This window comes from Neophocaena asiaeorientalis, unplaced genomic scaffold, assembly GCF_003031525.2.
Source record: "Neophocaena asiaeorientalis asiaeorientalis breed wild unplaced genomic scaffold, Neophocaena_asiaeorientalis_V1.1 scaffold317, whole genome shotgun sequence".
In the NCBI taxonomy this organism is placed as follows: domain Eukaryota; kingdom Metazoa; phylum Chordata; class Mammalia; order Artiodactyla; family Phocoenidae; genus Neophocaena; species Neophocaena asiaeorientalis.
The window spans coordinates 1833762-1851616 of NW_020173114.1; the positions used below are offsets into that span (position 1 = coordinate 1833762).

Sequence of the window (17855 nt, forward strand, 5' to 3'; positions counted from 1 at the left end):
CAGCAATTCCACTTGAGTACTGTATCCTGAAGAAACTTTTTACATATGCACCAAGAGTCATGAACAAGAATTTTCCTAGCATTATTTGTAAGCAAAAACTGGAAACAACCCAAATGCTCATCAGTGGAAGAGAACAGTTTAATAAAATATAGTATAATTACACCATGAAATATTACAGGGCAATGAAAATCAACTGCCCTTATAGTGAACAGTACAAAAGAGCAAAATGTGAGAAAGAAGCTAATTAAAGACTCTATATAGCCTGTTTTTTTTTTTTTTACATCTTTATTGGAGTATAATTGCTTTACAATGGTATGTTAGTTTCTGCTTTATAACAAAGTGAATCAGTTATACATATACATATGTTACCATATCTCTTCCCTCTTATGTCTCCCTCCCTCCCATCCTCCCTATCCCACCCCTCTAGGTGGTCACAAAGCACCGAGCTGATCTCCCTGTGCTATGCAGCTGCTTCCCACTAGCTATCTACCTATGTTGTATTTAATTTTTGACAGTTTGATTAATATGTGCCTTGGCGTATTTCTCCTTCGATTTATCCTGTATAGGACTCTGTGCTTCCTGGACTTGACTAACTATTTCCGTTCCCATATTAGGGAAGTTTTCAACTATAATCTCTTCAAATATTTTCTCAGTCCCTTTCTTTTTCTCTTATTCTTCTGGAACTCCTATAATTCGAATGTTGGTGCTTTTAATGTTGTCCCAGACGTCTCTGAGACTGTCCTCAGTTCTTTTCATTCTTTTTTCTTTATTCTGCTCTGCAGTAGTTATTTCCACTAGTTTATCTTCCAGGTCACTTATCCGTTCCTCTGCCTCAGTTATTCTGCTATTGATCCCATCTGGAGTTTTTTTCATTTCATTTATTGTGTTGTTCATCATTGCTTGTTTCATCTTTACTTCTTCTAGGTCCTTGTTAAATGTTTCTTGCATTTTGTCTATTCTATTTCCAAGATTTTGGATCATCTTTAGTATCATTATTCTGAATTCTTTTTCAGGTAGACTGCCTATTTCCTCTTCATTTGTTAGGTCTGGTGGGTTTTTATCTCACTCCTTCATCTGCTGTGTGTTTTTCTGTCTTCTCATTTTGCTTATCTTAATGTGTTTGGGGTCTCCTTTTTGCAGGCTGCAGGTTTGTAGTTCCCGTTGTTTTTGGTGTCTCCCCAGTGGCTAAAGTTGGTTCAGTAGGTTATGTAGGCTTCCTGGTGGAGGGGACTAGGGCCTGTGTTCTGGTGGATGAGGCTGGATCTTGTCTTTCTGGTGGGCAGGTCCACGTCTGGTGGTGTGTTTTGGAGTGTCTGTTGACTTATTATGATTTATGGCAGGCTCTCTGCTAATGGGTGGGGTTCTGTTCCTGTCTTGCTAGTTGTTTGGCATAGGGTGTCCAGCACTGTAGCTTGCTGGTCGTTGAGTGAAGCTGAGTGCTGGTGTTGAGATCAAGATTTCTGGGAGATTTTCGCCCTTTGATATTATGTGGAGCTGGGAGGTCTCTTGTGGACCAGTGTCCTGAAGTTGTCTCTCCCACCTCAGAGGCACAACCCTGACCCCTGGCTGCAGTACCAAGAGCCTTTCATCCACACGACTCAGAATAAAAGGGAGAAAAACAAGAAAGAAATAAAAAGGAAGGAAGGAAGAGAAAGCGAAAGGAGGGAGGGAGGGAGAAGGGGGAAGGAAGGAAAGAAAAGTAAAAAAAAGTAAGATAAAATAAAGTTGTTAAAATAAAAATTAATTAAGGAAAAAAAAACACGGACTAATAGAACCCTAGGACAAATGGTGGAAGCAAAGCTATACAGACAAAATCTCACACAGAAGCATACACATACTCACAAAAAGAGGAAAAGGGGAAAAAATCATAAATCTTGCTATCAAAGTCCACCTCCTCAATTTGGGATGATTCGTTGTCTATTCATGTATTCCACAGATGCAGGGTACATCAAGTTGATTGTGGAGCTTTAATCCGCTGCATCTGAGGCTGCTGGGAGAGATTTCCCTTTGTTTTCTTTGTTCTCACAGCCCAGGGCTCAGCTTTGGATTTGGCCCTGCCTTTGCGTATAGGTCGCTGGAGGGCGTCTGTTCTTCGCTCAGACAGGTTGGGGTTAAAGGAGCAGCTGCTGTGGAGACTCTGACTCACTCAAGCCAGGGGGAGAGAGGGGCACGGAGTACAGGGCGAGCCTGCAGCGGCAGAGGCCGTCGGGACGTTGCACCAGCCTGAGGCGCGCCGTGCGTTCTTCCAGGGAAGTTGTCCTTGGATCCCGGGACCCTGGCAGTGGCGGGCTGCACAGGCTCCCGGGAGGGGCGGTGTGGATAGTGACGTGTGGTCGCACACAGGCTTCTTGGTGGCGGCAGCAGCACCCTGAGCGTCTCATGCCCGTCTCTGGGGTCCTCGCTGTTAGCTGCGGCTCGCGCCCGTCTCTGGAGCTCCTTTAAGCAGCGCTCTTAATCCCCTCTCCTCGCGCACCAGGAAACAAAGAGGGAAGAAAAAGTCTCTTGCCTCTTACGCAGGTCCAGACTTTTTCCCGGACTCCCTCCCGTCTAGCCATGGTGCACTAACCCCTTCGGGCTGTGTTCACCCACCCCGGCGGGTGAGCAGACAAGCCTCTCGGGCTGGTGAGTGCAGGTCGGCACCGATCCTCTCTGCAGGAATCTCTCCGCTTTGCCCTCCGCACCCCTGTGGCTGTGCTCTTTTCCATGGCTTCGAAGCTTCCCCACCTCCGCCACCTGCAGTCTCCGCCCGCGAAGGGGCTTCCTAGTGTGTGGAAACCTTTCCTCTTTGTCACAGCTCCCTCCCACGGGTGCAGGTCCTGTCCCTATTCTTTTGTCTCTGTTTATTTTTTTCTTTTGCCCTACCCAGGTACGTGGGGGGTTTCTTGCCTTTTGGGAGGTCTGAGGTCTTCTGCCAGCGTTCAGTAGGTGTTCTGTAGGAGTTGTTCCACCTGTAGATGCATTTCTGGTGTATCTGTGGGGAGGAAGGTGATCTCTGCGTCTTACTCTTCCACCATCTTCCCCTCCAACTCAGCCTGGTATTTTTTAAAACTTAAAAACTAAGCCAAACTAAACATAAATGTGATTTTTTTTTTTCTAAAGCAAGTAATTGTTGAACGAAAATTAAGATAGGGGTTATCTGATGAGACAGAAGAATATGATAGTGGTGCAGAATACCCTGACAGGTAGAAGTTGCTGATAGTATTTTAGGTCATCAGTTTGGGTGGTGATTTAATCAGTTCAGTATATTAATAAATAATATACTCCTCACCATCTTGAGTCCTCACTGTTCTCCTTTTCCACCTTAAATTGCCATATCCATCATGCTCTCCCACGTATGTGATCCTCAGCTCCCTGCTCCTTTCTTGCTTCTTTGTACAACCCTGTTAAACTCCCACCCAAACCCCTGTTAAATCTATTTCTGCATCTGAACAACCATGCTAACTCATCTCACTACCATGAAGTGAGTCAATACTAAATTTCCTTAGTCTGGTGGTTCTCAAACTTTATGGTGTATCAGAATCACTGGAAGGATTTGTACATGGGCCTCATCAAGCAGATTGTTTGTTTTGGTATTGAGTTGTATGAGTTCTTTTTTTTTTTTTTTTTCGGTACTCGGGCCTCTCACTGTTGTGGCCTCTCCCATTGCAGAGCACAGGCTCCGGACGCACAGGCTCAGTGGCCATGGCTCACGGGCCCAGCCGCTCTGCGACATGTGGGATCTTCCCAGACTGGGGCACGAACCCGTGTCCCCTGCCTCGGCAGGCGGACTCTCAACCACTGCGCCACCAGGGAAGCCCTGTATGAGTTCTTTATATATTTTGGATATTAAGCCCTTATCTGATACACGGTTTGCAAACATTTTCTCCCATTCTGTAGGGTGCCTTTTCATTTTGTTAGTTGTCTCTTGCTGTGCAGTAGCTTTTCAGTTTGATGTAATCCTGCTTACTTATTTTTGCTTTTGTAGCTTGTGCTTTTGGTGTCATATCTAAAAAATCATTACCCAGACCAATGTCAAAGAGCTTTTTTCCTATGTTTTCTTCTTGGAGTTTTATGGTATTAGGTCTTATGTTTTAAGTCTTTAATCCATTTTGAGTTAACTTTTGTGAGTGGTATGAGAAGAGGTCCAGTTTCATTTTTCTGCATTTTTTTCATTTTCCTAACACCATTTATTAAAGGGGCTATCCTTTCCCCATTGAGTGTTCTTGGATTGCTTGTCAAATATTAATTGACTATAAATGCAGGGGGTGGTTATTTCTGGGCTCTCTATACTGTTCTATGTCAATTTTTATGCAAGTACCATGCTGTTTTAATTACTATAGCTGTGTAGTACTGTTTGAGATGAGGACATGTGAATGCCTTTGGTTTTGTTGTTCTTTCTCAGGTTTGCTTTGGCTATTCGAGGTCTTTTGTGGCTCCAAACAAATTTTTAGGATTTTTTTTTTCCTGTGGAAAATGTCGTTTGAATTTTGATAGGGATTGCATTGAATTTATAGATGGCTTTGGGTAATACAGATATTGTGTATAGAAACACAACTGATTTCTATATGTTGATTTCACATCTTACAACTTTACTGAACTTGTTCATTAGTTCTAATAGTTTTTTGGTTCAGTCTTTAGGGTTTTCTTTAGATCGTATAATCTTCGAACAACAATTTTACTTCCTCCTTTCCAATTTGGATGCCTTTTTATTTCTTGCTTGACATTTTTATCATTCCAATTTTGATTGCTTGCTGATTTTGTTGTAGCTTTATTTTCCTTTACTTTGGAGACAGAAATACTGTCTTTATGTCAAAGAAATAAGTTTGTCCTCTAGCATCAAAACACATTGCTATTCTTAAATTGAGAATAGGTTTAAATGATGGGCTAACATCTAGGAACTATGTTGTAAGAGATGGAGTAGAATGAGAGACAAGACTGGTTACAAAATTTATTTTTCTTTCTTTCTAGTGTGTGTGTGCATGCCAAGTAGGTATTTGTATAAATTAAATACCTATTTAATCTGTAAAATACCCCTCCTCCCTTCAGATAATCAGCACTGTATATCTCCTAGGCATGAACACACATAAACAGAAAGCCAGAAATCCAGGATATCAACATCACCATCTTGGCACTGGACTTTCTAGGGCAGTTTAAGTGTTCCTATTTTCACTGACTTTTTAGACCTTGCCTTTTTTTTCCCCCTTTCTACTCAGATCTACTTTAATTCACTTGCTTGTCATCCTGTATTAATCAGTTCTCTGACTTGAAACCATTGAATGCTTGTGACATTAGTATTACCATCTTTTTCTGTTTTTAGAAGTAAAATAGTGTATTTTAAAACTTTAGTCTCCCATATATGATCTCATTTAATCCCCAAGACTACCCTGTGAAGTTGGTGGAGTGAAGTAAGTTGTCCCAGCTCACACAGCTGCTAAGTGGCAGAGCCAGAACTATGACCCTTTCCTTGCCCAGTACCTTTTCTGTTGCACTACAGACTTTTTGTTTAAGTTGGTTTTAAATTAGACCAGTCAATGGTTAACTCCCCCTGAAAGTAAGATGAAGACAGAATAAAGTTAAAACTCCCCTCTCCCTTCCCCCAGGAATACTAACTACATCAGTGGTATTACATCTTACTGCATCACATCGGGAGATAGTAATCTCAAATTTTTCCACTAAGTTTGATCACTTGGTTAAGGTGGTGATCATCAGATCTCTCTTTCTGAAGATACCGTTTTACCCTTATAACTAATAGACAATCCGAGATAATACTTGAGGATCATTTGATTTCCAAAAACCTTCCTCCCAATACTCATCTGAGTAAATTATTACACTGGAAGTTGCAAAATAATTTTCCAACTCTAGTATTTCATCTACATGCATTAGCTGCCATTCTTGTTTTTGTTTTTTTTAAGCTTTCCCTTTTTCCTCGTAACCTCACTTTTTTGTTTTTTAAATTTGAGTATCACTATGGATGCAAGGACTTTTAAAAATCATTGTGTTATAATCCATTACTATTACTGCTTTTCTCTTGGATGCTTAAATTGTTCCCAGATTTGAGCCCATTTGTCTTTGTGTACCTCCTTGCTTTCTTGCACTATAAGATGTTCCAGGCCCACTTTTTGTGTTCCCTGCAAACCTGGAATTAGCCTTTTTTTTTTTTTCTTTTGAGAAAGAATATTTAGGAACTAAAATCTGATTGCTATTGTGAAGTCATGATATCTAGACCCTTTCAGGTGATAGACAAAGAAAATAAACCTCTTTGAAAATCATGAGTTCATGCTAATTTAAATGGAGCCTCACAGGATTCTTTTTCAACTTATCCTCATTTCATATTTTCATCTCTCTTCTGCCATTATAGACCCTCATTTTTAAGAGTCTATATGGTGATTCAATTTCATACTAGAAAGCATTATTTTTACTTGTTTTAGAAAAATTTGTTCAGTTTACCAAAGAGATCAGTATACTTTATTTGAAAATTAAAAGGAGGGACTTCGCTGGCAGTCCAGTGGTTAAGACTCCGCATTTCCATTGCAGGGGGCACAGGTTCGATCCCTGTTCGGGGAACTAAGATACCCCGCATGCTGTGCGGTGCGGCCAAAAAAAAAAAAAAATTAATGTGAAAGCTTAAAAACCTCATGTCACTACTTTCAAGCAGATCAGTGGTCCTAAAAAAAATCCAGTTTTCAGGTGATTGTTGTTATAGTTCCTAATTTCTATTTTCTTTTTAGCGGTTTATACAAAGTCATCAGTCACAAATTTACTTCTCCAAGTGTACAGAGTCACATTTTAGATTCTCAGTGGAATCCAATTCAGTATTTTTGACATTTACAGCATTATGCTGAATCGTGGCATTTGCTTCTTCATGCTTTTATATTTCAGTGAGCTACTTTTGAGTGGTTGGTTTACTTCTTGAAATATGGACATAATGCAATACAATAAAAATAATGAAAATGCATACTAACCGAAAGTAAACAATATGCAAATGACAAATACCTCATTGCCTTATCTGATAAACGCAGGCTGTGTAGTATGCATGAAATAGTTAAGAGTGTAAGTATTAACAAAAGAGTTAGGTTGCTATGGAAATAGTAACTTCTTTTATCTTTTACAAATTTGAAATTGTGTGAAAAAACCTTAATCCCAGTAATTTTATCTCTGACCCCCAAACTGCATGTAAACCACTTAGTAGACGTCCAGGGATTTCTAGCATCTAAACACTGTAAAAAGGAGTTGTAGCTTTTTCTAATCCACCATCCTGGACTCATCAAAGCCCAGGATCTTTTGGATAAAGTAAATAAATTGCAATTCGATTTCTAAAGAACCCCTGATGCCTCCTTGGTACCTGCTTTATCTTTACACACTGATACTACTGCTTTACTCCTCCCTCAAGTTGTTTGTGTTATAGTCTAGTTAGAATAGGTAGAAAATAAACGCCAAAATGGCCTTTAAATGTTGTCATTTGAAGCTAACACTCCAAATTGGAGACCTTTGAAATGAGGCCTTTGAAGAAAAGAGCAGTCTAAATTGAAGTGTGCATAACGGTTTTGAACTGGAAATTACCTCTAGTTTAGTGAATAAAACCTATATAAATTAAACAATGCATATATATTTCTTTTTTCTGCATTATGTCTTATACTTATCCATGTAGAGATGTCCAAGCATAGGATTCAGGAAGAGGACTGGGCTGGAGATATGAGGGCCGTTGGATGGTAACTGAAGTCACAGGGGTAGATGAGGCCACTTAGGGTTGTGTGTGGAGAGCAACAAGATAGAAGGGTCAACCAAGGACAAAATTCTAAGGGATGAGTAGAAGAGGAAGACTCAACAGAGACCTAAAAGCAGTAACCAGAGGTAGGAAGGAAATAAGGAGAGAATTAGTAGTATGAAAGCCTAGGGAAAGAGAGTTTCAAAGAGGATTGAAAATGGACAACAATGTGAAGTGTTAATTGGTGAAGATGAGGTCTGAGATGTTCCACCTGCTTTAGCAACATGGATATTTTTGAGACCATGATGAGAGTAGTTTTACTGGTGTGCCCAGGGCTGAAACTAGCCTGCAATGCTTTACAGTGGGAATGAGGGGGAATCTTTCAAGAAGTTTGGCTATGAAGAGCAAGAAAGTGCCAGGGATCAAGGAGTTTAGGACACAGAAGACATTGGAATGTGTTTACATGTTGATGGGAGGGAGCAAGCCAGCCACACTGCTTGTAATCCCCACAGAACCATGCAGTATGAGGCCTCCTTGTTTAATTCATGGTGATCATCTTCACTCTTCCCAGAGATGGGGCTAAACCCAGTGAACTTAAGTGCTAATCATCTTCCAGATTCTGCTAAAGTAAAACAGTCTTTCTCTGACCACTCTCTCCCAACACAGAATTAATCAAATCCTCTTGTGTCTCCACCATAACCTGCAAAATACTCTCCATGCTTTATTGCATTTATTTGTTTACATGTCTCTTTTCTCCATAAGTTGTGTTTTATTCATCTTAGATGCCAAGTGCACAGCTCTGTCGCTGATACACTGTAGTGTTCAATAAATAGTAATAGCCTTTTATAAAGCAATAACCTTCATTTTAAAAAATCAGGTATTTTGTGTTACCATATTGGATCTTCCCAACAACTCTGTGAAAAAAGCACTGTAATATTCTCATTTTATAAATAAGAAACTTGAGACTTAAGAGAGCTAAGGAACTTGTGCAAAGTCACATAGTAAGTGGAAGAGACAGGACTCAAACCCAGTCTGTTAGCAAGATTCATGCTCTTAAGCTCACTATAGTCAATGCAAGATTGAATAAATGAATGAATGGATGGGTATCAAGGAATTCAGAAGGACAAAGCTCCCACAAATGAACTACCACACCATTTGTTAAACATAACACATACTGAGAGTGTCCAGTTGCTCAATAAATGCTTTCTGTTGGGAAAAAAAAATGGAACAGTTGCAAAACTGACATGTAAACTTCCAGACTGTTAACCACTGGAGCCTTCTTTCTTATTCTTCCTTTCTAGAAGACAAAAAGGATTAACATTCATGCTCTCTTTGTTCATCTGTGTACACCTTGCTCCAAGAGCTTAATGATACAGATGAAAGAACATGGCACTTTTGAGGAAATGGAACTTCACAGTAGCTGGAGTATATGTAAAAACTGCAATGGAGTAGGTGAGTAAAGACTAGGAAATGCAGGCATTGTGGGCTGTGTTCAGAAAGATGGGTTTTTTTGCTCATTTGTTTTTAATTTTTACTTTTTATTGGAGTATAGTTGATTTACAATGTTGTATTTCAGGTGTACAGCAAAGGGATTCAGTTATACATATACATATAGCTATTCTTTCTCAGATTCTTTTCCCATATAGGTTATTACAGAATATTGAGTAGAGGCCCCTGTGCTATATAGTAGGTCCTGTTGGTTGTCTATTTTACAAATAGCAGCGTGTATATGTTAATCCCAAACTCCTAATTTAGCCCTCTCCCAACCTTTCCCCTTTGGTATCCATAAGTTTGTTTTCGAAGTCTGTGAGTCTGTTTTCTGTTTTGTAAATGAGTTCCTTTGTACCATTATTTAAAGATTCCACATATAAGTGATATCATATGATATTCATCTTTCTCTGACTTACTTTATTTAGCATGATAATTTCTAGGTCTATCCATGTTGCTGCAAATGGCATTATTTCATTCTTTTTTATGGCTGAGCAATATTCCATTGTATATATGTACCACATCTTCTTTATCCATTCATCTGTTGATGGACACTTAGGTTGCTTCCATGTCTTGGCTATATTGTAGATAGTGCTGCTATGAACATTGGGGTGCATGTGTCTTTTCAAATTATGGTTTTCTTCAGATATAGGCCCAGGAGTGGGATTGCTGGATCATATGGTAGCTCTATTTTTAGTTTTTTAAGGACCCTCCATACTGTTCTCCATAGTAGCTCTACCAATTTACATTCCCACCAACAGTGTAGGAGGGTTCCCATTTCTCCACATCAGAAAGGGTTGTCATAGGGGCAGATCTAAATTTTGCGGGGCCAAAAGTATATACAATTTGGGGGGCCCCCTTTAAGAAATCCATGATTTTGTATTTATAGCTACAGAATTAAGTCCAGAGCCTTGGAAGGGGTCTGTGCAAGTGCACCTTAAGTTTCATTAGCTTTCTGATAAATCACCTATGCCTCAGAGCCACTGAAGCATCTTCAGCTGGGATAAATGTGGTTAGATTTGCATGGGGAGAATGGATCAGAGGGTTCAAGTCTGAAGCCTGGAGCAGTAGCTTGGAGCCACCTCAGCAACTGTGGGAGATGATAAAGGCCTAAACTAGGGTAAGGCAGGTAGGAGAGAGAAAAGTGGGTGGATAAAGCCTCTTCAGGTGGTAGAAACAAAGGACTAGGACTGACTACAGGTAGCCCATAGGGGCCATATACCAACCACATCACAGAAATGTCTCCCCAAGCAATGTGATTTCCACTTATCCTTTAAGGGCCTTTTCCAGTTAAGAAGTACTTTTTTCCTCTTTGTGCCCTGCTCTTTCCACACAGGTACAATGAATGTCTCCTTCTGACTCCCTTGGGCTTTGTACAAACCTCCATCTTATACTCGCTCATAGCATCAGGACAGGGCATGCCTTATTCACCTCTTGTGTCTTGTATCTCCAGTCTTCATAGTGGAGGATGAAGGAATGGCCTGCTTTGCTCTATACAAAGACATTTAGAATAATATAAAATATTAGGAAGTTTCTATGAGTGATTGAGATTCAACCTACGATTAGTTGTTGATATGAATTGTAGTTGGGCTCCAACATAATATGTGTCCCTCTGAAAACCACCACAAGAGTCATCCCTTATTTTAGTTCTTCCTAATCTGTAGAGAAGTTCCACATATAAGCTGTCACTTAAAACTTATAGCGGGCTTCCCTGGTGGCGCAGTGGTTGAGAGTCCGCCTGCCGATGCAGGGGACACGGGTTCGTGCCCCGGTCCGGGAAGATCCCACATGCCGCGGAGTGGCTGGGCCCGTGAGCCGTGGCCGCTGAGCCTGCGTGTCTGGAGCCTGTGCTCCGCAATGGGAGAGGCCACAACAGTGACCTCTCCTGTTTGTGGCCCATGTACCACAAAAAAAAAAAAAAAAAAAAAAAAAAAACCTTATAGCCACTTGTAAAATCATCACATGGAGGTAGCAAAGAGACCTAGGACTAGCCCTTATTTTGCTACTATTAGTGTGACCTTGGACAAGTGATTTCACCTTACTAGTGATATGTGAACATTTCACCCTAATGTTCTCATCTGTAAAATGACGAAGTTATAGTAGGTCATTGATTTTTAACCTTCGTTTTCAAACAAAATCTTCAGTATTACTCCAGCACATAACAAAGTCAGAGCAGAAGCAGGCTGGGGGCCCAGTTTGTCACTCACTGGAACTAATTCTGAGGTCTTCCGTCAAAGCCCCTAGCCTACACAGTTTGATGTCCATGCTACTAGAAGACCCTTAATTAAATGCCTTAGAGCTGTCATTGACCATCTCCAATATGATGGTCGACTCAAAGTCACTGACCTAAACTGTGGTATAAGGGCCAAAATCCAAGCCCCTCTTTTGTACTGAAGAGCAAGACCTCTGCTCACAATGACAAATTAGGACAGTGAAAGAGGAGTTGTTCAAATACCAGATAATATTTGTTGGGCCACAGCAATGCAGGAGGATGTTGAAAGTTCTGAGTCCATCATTAAGTTTTCTGGTGTCTCATAGCTGTAGAGCTAGAAGGAACCACAGAGGCAGTAAGGTCTTTCCAGAGAAATCTCTTACAGATCAGCTAAGTCTCTGCTTAAATACCTTCAGTGAAGTCTTCAACCTGACCATATGGTCGTCTGGGAGCTCCATGTAACTTTTGCATCCTAGACCTTTCAGAACAGTATAGAACAAAGTAGCCTTTCTAACGTCTTTAAGAGCACTAAACCCAATTCTTTTGTGGTTTTAACTTTCTCAACTATGTCAATTTAAAACATCTTTTGACAGAATCTTAAATTCAACATAATATCACTCTTTGCTTGTTTTTATTACTCTTGTTAAGTACTTTACATACCAATGATCTTTCCCAGATGTCTCAAAACAATTATTTCAAATAATGGCTGTCTTTTTCCCATTGTATATTCTTGCCTCTTTTGTCAAAGATTAACTGACCGTAGGTGTGTGGGTTTATTTCTGGGCTCTCTATTCTGTTCCATTGATCCATGTGTCTGTTTTTGTGCCAATACCATGCTGTTTTAATTACTGTAGCTTTGTGGTATTGTCTGAAGTCTGGGAGAGTTATGCCTCCTGCTTTGTTCTTTTCCTTCATCAGGGTTGCTTTGGCAATTCTGGATCTTTCATGGTTCCTATAAATTTTAGGATTATTTGTTCTAGTTCTGTGAAAATTTTCATGGGTAATTTGATAGGAATCACATTAAATTTGTAGATTGCTTTGGGTAGTATGGCCATTTTAACAATATTAATTCTTCCAAGCCAAGAGCATAGGATATCTTTCCATTTCTTTGAATCATCTTCTGTTTCCTTTATTAATGTTTTATAGTTCTCAGAGTATAAGTATTTCACCTCCTTGGTCAGGTTTATTCCCAAGTATGCAACTGATTTCTGCATGTCAACCTTGTATCCTGCTACCTTGCTGAATTTATCAGTTCTAGTAGTTTTTGTGTGAAGTCTTTAGGGTTTTCTATATATAGTATCATGTCATCTGCATATAATGACAGTTTTACCTCTTCCCTTCCAAGTTGGATACCTTTTATTCCTTTTTCTTGTCTGATTGCTGTGGCTAGGACTTCCAAAACTATGCTGAATATAAGAAGTGGGCGGGCATCCTTATCTTGTTCCAGACTTTAGCAGGAAGGCTTTCAGCTTTTCACCATTGAGCAGTATATTGGCTGTGGGTTTGTCATAAATATCTTTTTATTATGTTGAGATATGTTCCCTCTATACCCACTTTGGTAAGAGTTTTTATCATGAATGGGTGTCAAATTTTGTCAAATGCTTTTTCTGTGTCTATTGAGATGATCATGTGTTTTTTGTTTATGTGGTGTATCACATTGATTGATTTGTGTATATTGAATCATCCTTGTGAGTTTGGCGTGAATCCCACTTTGTTGTGGCATATGATCTTTTTTATATGTTGTTGGATTTGGTTTGCTAATATTTTGTTGAGAATTTTTGCATCTGTATTCATCAAAGATATTGGCCTGTAATTTTCTTTTTTGGTGGTGTCTTTGTCTGGCTTTGGTATCAGGGTGATGGTAGCTTCATAGAATGTCTTTGGGAGTATTCCCTCCTCTTCAATATCTGGAAGAGTTTGAGAAGGATTGGTATAAGTTCTCTGTATGTTCGGTAGAATTTGCCTGTGAAGCCATCTGGTTTTGGACCTTTGTTTGGAGGGGACTTTTGCTTTGTAGGGAGTTTTTACAGATTCTATTTCACTTCTAGTGATCAGTCTGTTCAAATTATCTATTTCTTCTTGATTCAATTTTGGTTGGCTGTTTCTAGAAACTTTTGCATTTCTTCTAGGTTGTCAAATTTGTTGGCCTAATTGTTCATACTATTCCCTTATGGTTTTTTGTATTTCTGCAGTGTCGGTTGTTATGTCTTCAGCAAGTGGTGTCGGGAAAGTTGGGACAGCCGCATGTAAATCAATGAAGTTAGAACACTCTCACCATACTCAAAACTCAAAATGGCTTAGACTTAAATATAAGACATGACACCATAAAACTCCTAGAAGAGATCATAGGCAAAACATTCTTTGACATAAATTGTACCAATGTTTTCGTAGGCCAGTCTCCCAAGGCAATAGAAATAAAAAACAAAAATAAACAAATGGGACCTAATCGAACTTACAGGCTTTTGCAGAGCAGCAAAGGAAACCATCAACAAAATGAAAAGACAACCTACAGAATGGGAGAAAATATTTGCAAATGATGCAACTGACAAGGGCTTTATTTCCAAAATACACAAACAGCTCATACAACTCAACAAGAAAACAAAAAACCCAGTCAAAAAGTGGGCAGAAGACCTAAACAGACATTTCTCCAAAGAAGACATATGGATGGTCAAAAAGCACATGAAAAGATGCTCAACATCACTAATTATTAGAGAAATGCAAATCAAAACTACGAGGTACCACCTCACACTGGTCAGAATGGCCATTGCTAAAAACTCTACAAATAACAAATTCTGGAGAGGATACGGAGAAAAGGGAACCCTCCTACACTGTTGGTGGGAATGTAAGTTGGTATAGTCACTATGGAAAAACAGTATGGAGGTTCCTCAGAAAACTAAGAATAGAACTACCATATGATCCAGCAATCCCATTCCTGGGCATATATCCAGACAAAACGAATTCAGAGAGATACATGCACCCGTGTTCATAGCAGCACTATTCACAATAGCCAAGACATGGAAGCAACCTAAATGTCCACTGACAGATGAATGGATATACAATGGAATACTATTGAGCCATAAAAAATGAAATAATGTAATTTGCAGCAACATGGATGCCACTAGAGATTATTATACTCAGTGAAGTAAGTCAGAAAGAGAAATACCATATAATATCACTTATATGTGGAATCTAAAATATGGCACAAATGATCCTATCTACGAAACAGAAACAGACTCATGGACATAGAGAGCAGACTTGTGCTTGCCAAGGAGGCGGGGGCTGGTGGAGAAATGGAGTGGGAGGTTGGGGTTAGCAGCTATTATATATAGAATGAATGGATAAACAACAAGGTCCTACTGTACAGCAAAGATTCAGTATCCTATGATAAACCATAATGGAAAAGAATCTTAAAGTATATATAATGGAATCACTTTGCTGTACAGCAGAAATTAACACATTGTAAATCGACTTCACTTAAAAAAAGAGGAATGATGACCTCAAAAAACGGCTATAGCAGCCATAGGCTGTTGCAGATCAGAGAAAAACAATGAGGTTGTGATACTCTGCAGAAGAAAAGTTTCACGGTCACCTTTTCCCTGCTCCTCTTTCACCAAGTATAAGCTTGAGCGTCCTAGAATGGCAGTTAAAAGTCCCCCCAGCCAGAGAAATGCCAGTAAGGATTATGAATGGAAGTTTGTGCTTTTGAGAGATGCTGGCATCCCTGCGGCCTAGAGATCAGCCAAATAGTGGTTCTGCATGACACCTTAGGACCTTGAGATCCTGATGTAAGAAGTATGTATGTGTAATACCTGGGAGGGAGAGAGTGAGGTGTTCGGGGGGCCAAAAATCTCTCAGTAGCTCCATAATTTGCAAGTGAGATTAAAACTCCAGCAACAGGAAAAGTCAGGGCCACTGACAATTGGAAATATTGGCATGGGGCACAGAGGCCTCTTGGCTGGATTAGGACCAGATGGGTAATACGCTGACCCCTCCCAGCTGTTCATCTTGATAATCAAAGTAAATCTTGCACCTGTGATACAAAATTAGCTCAGAAACCAAAGACAACCCTGGGTAAAGTACATTTGTTGCTTTGAACAGAGGCTTACTATCAAAAGACATTTAGTTTAAGAAGCATTTCATTCGGAGGAAGAGCTAAAAGAACAATTTCTAGCTATTAACTCCTTGTCACCTGAGCTGATTTAAAAATAATTCAAAAACTCACTCTGAAGAGCTTTCCCCAAAGAGCCAGATACAAGTATTGCACTGAATAGTTCTGTTCATTTATAAATTGAAAAGAAGTCTATTTGAAAGCTACAACTTAAGTCAGGCCTGAAGCAGCTTCCTGTGAAGTAAGCTTCAACAGTATGGTTCAGTGGAAAGGAGCAGTGGATTGAGTGATCAAGAGACCTGAGTGAGTCCCATCTCTGCTAAGTGAACTTGGACAAAGCTTTTGGTTTCTCTAGGCTTCTCTGAACTACAAAATGGGGAGATCAGACGGGAGCAAACTCAGATTCCATGAAACTTATCAAATCCTTGAACTAGAGCAATAGAAATTGTTCATAAAAGTGGCTTCCAGCAAGTCTTTGTTTTAAATACCCGAATGGAAGGGGCCACAGTAACCAAGTCTTCAACTCTTTGTTTAAAGATGCTAGCATGAACAGGATGGATCTACTTTATCTTCATAGAAATGGCCTTGCATAGCTCACTAATATTCCTAACCTGCTAAACATGCAGGCCCCAAACAGAAACAGGCTTCACGTTCTACGTATGATCAGCTCCCAGTGAGGCGGTTGCCCACCTATGTATGGGGAGTTTTTCCACACCTGGAGGTAAGGCTGTAAGCTCCACTCTCTAAAACAGCAAATACACCCTCTGCCCACAGATTACTCTTTAAAATCAGTTTTATTGATCCATGTTTTTAAAATGTATTCTAAAAAATAGACCAAAATGTTGACATAGTTGAGTGGCAGGAGCTAGGTCCCTCCCTTCCCTTTATGCTTAGCTGCATTTTTCTAGTTATCTAATACATTTTCGTAGCCAGGAAAATGAAAAAAGTAAACAAATCACATTACTATACCTGAACTGCACCTATGTTTTAAAAATAAAGCATAGCAAACAGCTGGAAAGAAAAAAAATGCCAAAACGCTGGTGGCTATTTTTGGGTGGCTCATGGATGTTTTCATTATGCATTTCCCAAATGTTCTGTAATGTGCATGCACTAACCTTCGATAACTGCAAAAATAACTATTTTAAGATTTACTTAACTGGCTGCAGCTTGCAGAGTCAGGCATTACTGAATGGGACTTTTGTGGTCAATCAGTAGAAACTGGGGAGCATTAGAGGAGGGAGGCTACTGCTCTCAGTTCATACTTAGAAAGATGGAGATGTGTGGTGCTGGGGACCAAAACATTAACCTAGGGACATTAACCTAGGATTTCTTTCCTCCTTCGGTCTCACTCTGGGTAAGATGGGTTCTACGTGCCTGGCGTATACATTTCATCACTATCCTTGCGATCCTGTATTTGGGTTATATTGTTCTTGTGTTGATTTGTCTGGTGTTCTTCCACAGCTTTAAGTAGTAGTGTTTGAGTGTCCTACATTTTGTGTAAGGGAGAAATACCATTTGTCTTCGTGGTCCAATACCTATCCCCCTCCCATGGTCAACAGAAATGACAGTGGAAGTCTGATCTTACAGAGCGGAAAGTTCCTCTCTGGACCGGAGATGCAATCTGCCCACCAAGGCCACGATAGGAGATTGTCCTTTTAATCTAGTGCTAACCTTTTTACACATGTGTAAGGACCATGACACCTGTTTTATAGCAGTGGGTATGTTTGTTTAGCATGGATTCAAGTCCCCTGTACAAACTACCTAGCTGGCAAAAGGGCAAAATGTTGTTGGTCTTCGCTTACATTGCCTAGCAGTCAAGAGACCTTAAATCAGTGTTCCTCGGAGTGAGATGCAAAACATGTACACATCACAATCACCTAGGGGGAAGGTGCTGGTTAAACAAATTCCTGGACATCCTCAGGCCCAATAATCTCCATTTTAAATATTCTTTAGACTATGAGTATCCCAATTAGTAGAAATAATAAAGAACTGTAGATACACAGATTCTATACAGTGAAATGTAAACATCTGGAAATTGAAATCTGTTACTAATTATTTACTAGCATCATCATCTGCTCAATAAGCGCACTGAGAAAAAACACATAAACATTCTTATATCTCTAAAGCCAGTGCCTTTCAAGGCCCTGTTCATCACTTCTTGCTTTTTAATATACATATATTAAGAAATCACACACACACCTCCTTTTAAACTGCAAACTAAATATGTTCAACAGTGGTTCCTCAAAAGCCTGTTATTTCCATAACTTTATTAAAATAAGAAAATTAAATATATATGAAAAAATAATGGAAAACAAGGACCTCTATCAGCTTCATTAGCTACAATATGCATTATTTGTAATTAT

The 17855-nt window shown here is 39.7% G+C and overlaps 1 protein-coding gene across 2 annotated transcripts in view; it reads left to right on the forward strand.

Annotated features, from left to right (window-relative positions):
- The window catches only part of PKN2 (protein kinase N2), a 164895-nt gene that overhangs the window by 133603 nt on the left and 13437 nt on the right, over positions 1–17855 (forward strand). The window contains exons 23-24 of one of the 2 annotated variants that reach the window (XM_024743553.1): positions 8986–9136; positions 16030–17771. In XM_024743553.1, the coding sequence (XP_024599321.1) occupies positions 8986–9136; positions 16030–16085 (207 nt within the window). In that variant the 3' untranslated portion in view covers positions 16086–17771. Of the gene's footprint in view, positions 1–8985; positions 9137–16029; positions 17772–17855 lie in introns of those variants that run through there. The other variant, XM_024743555.1, reaches the window with a different exon arrangement.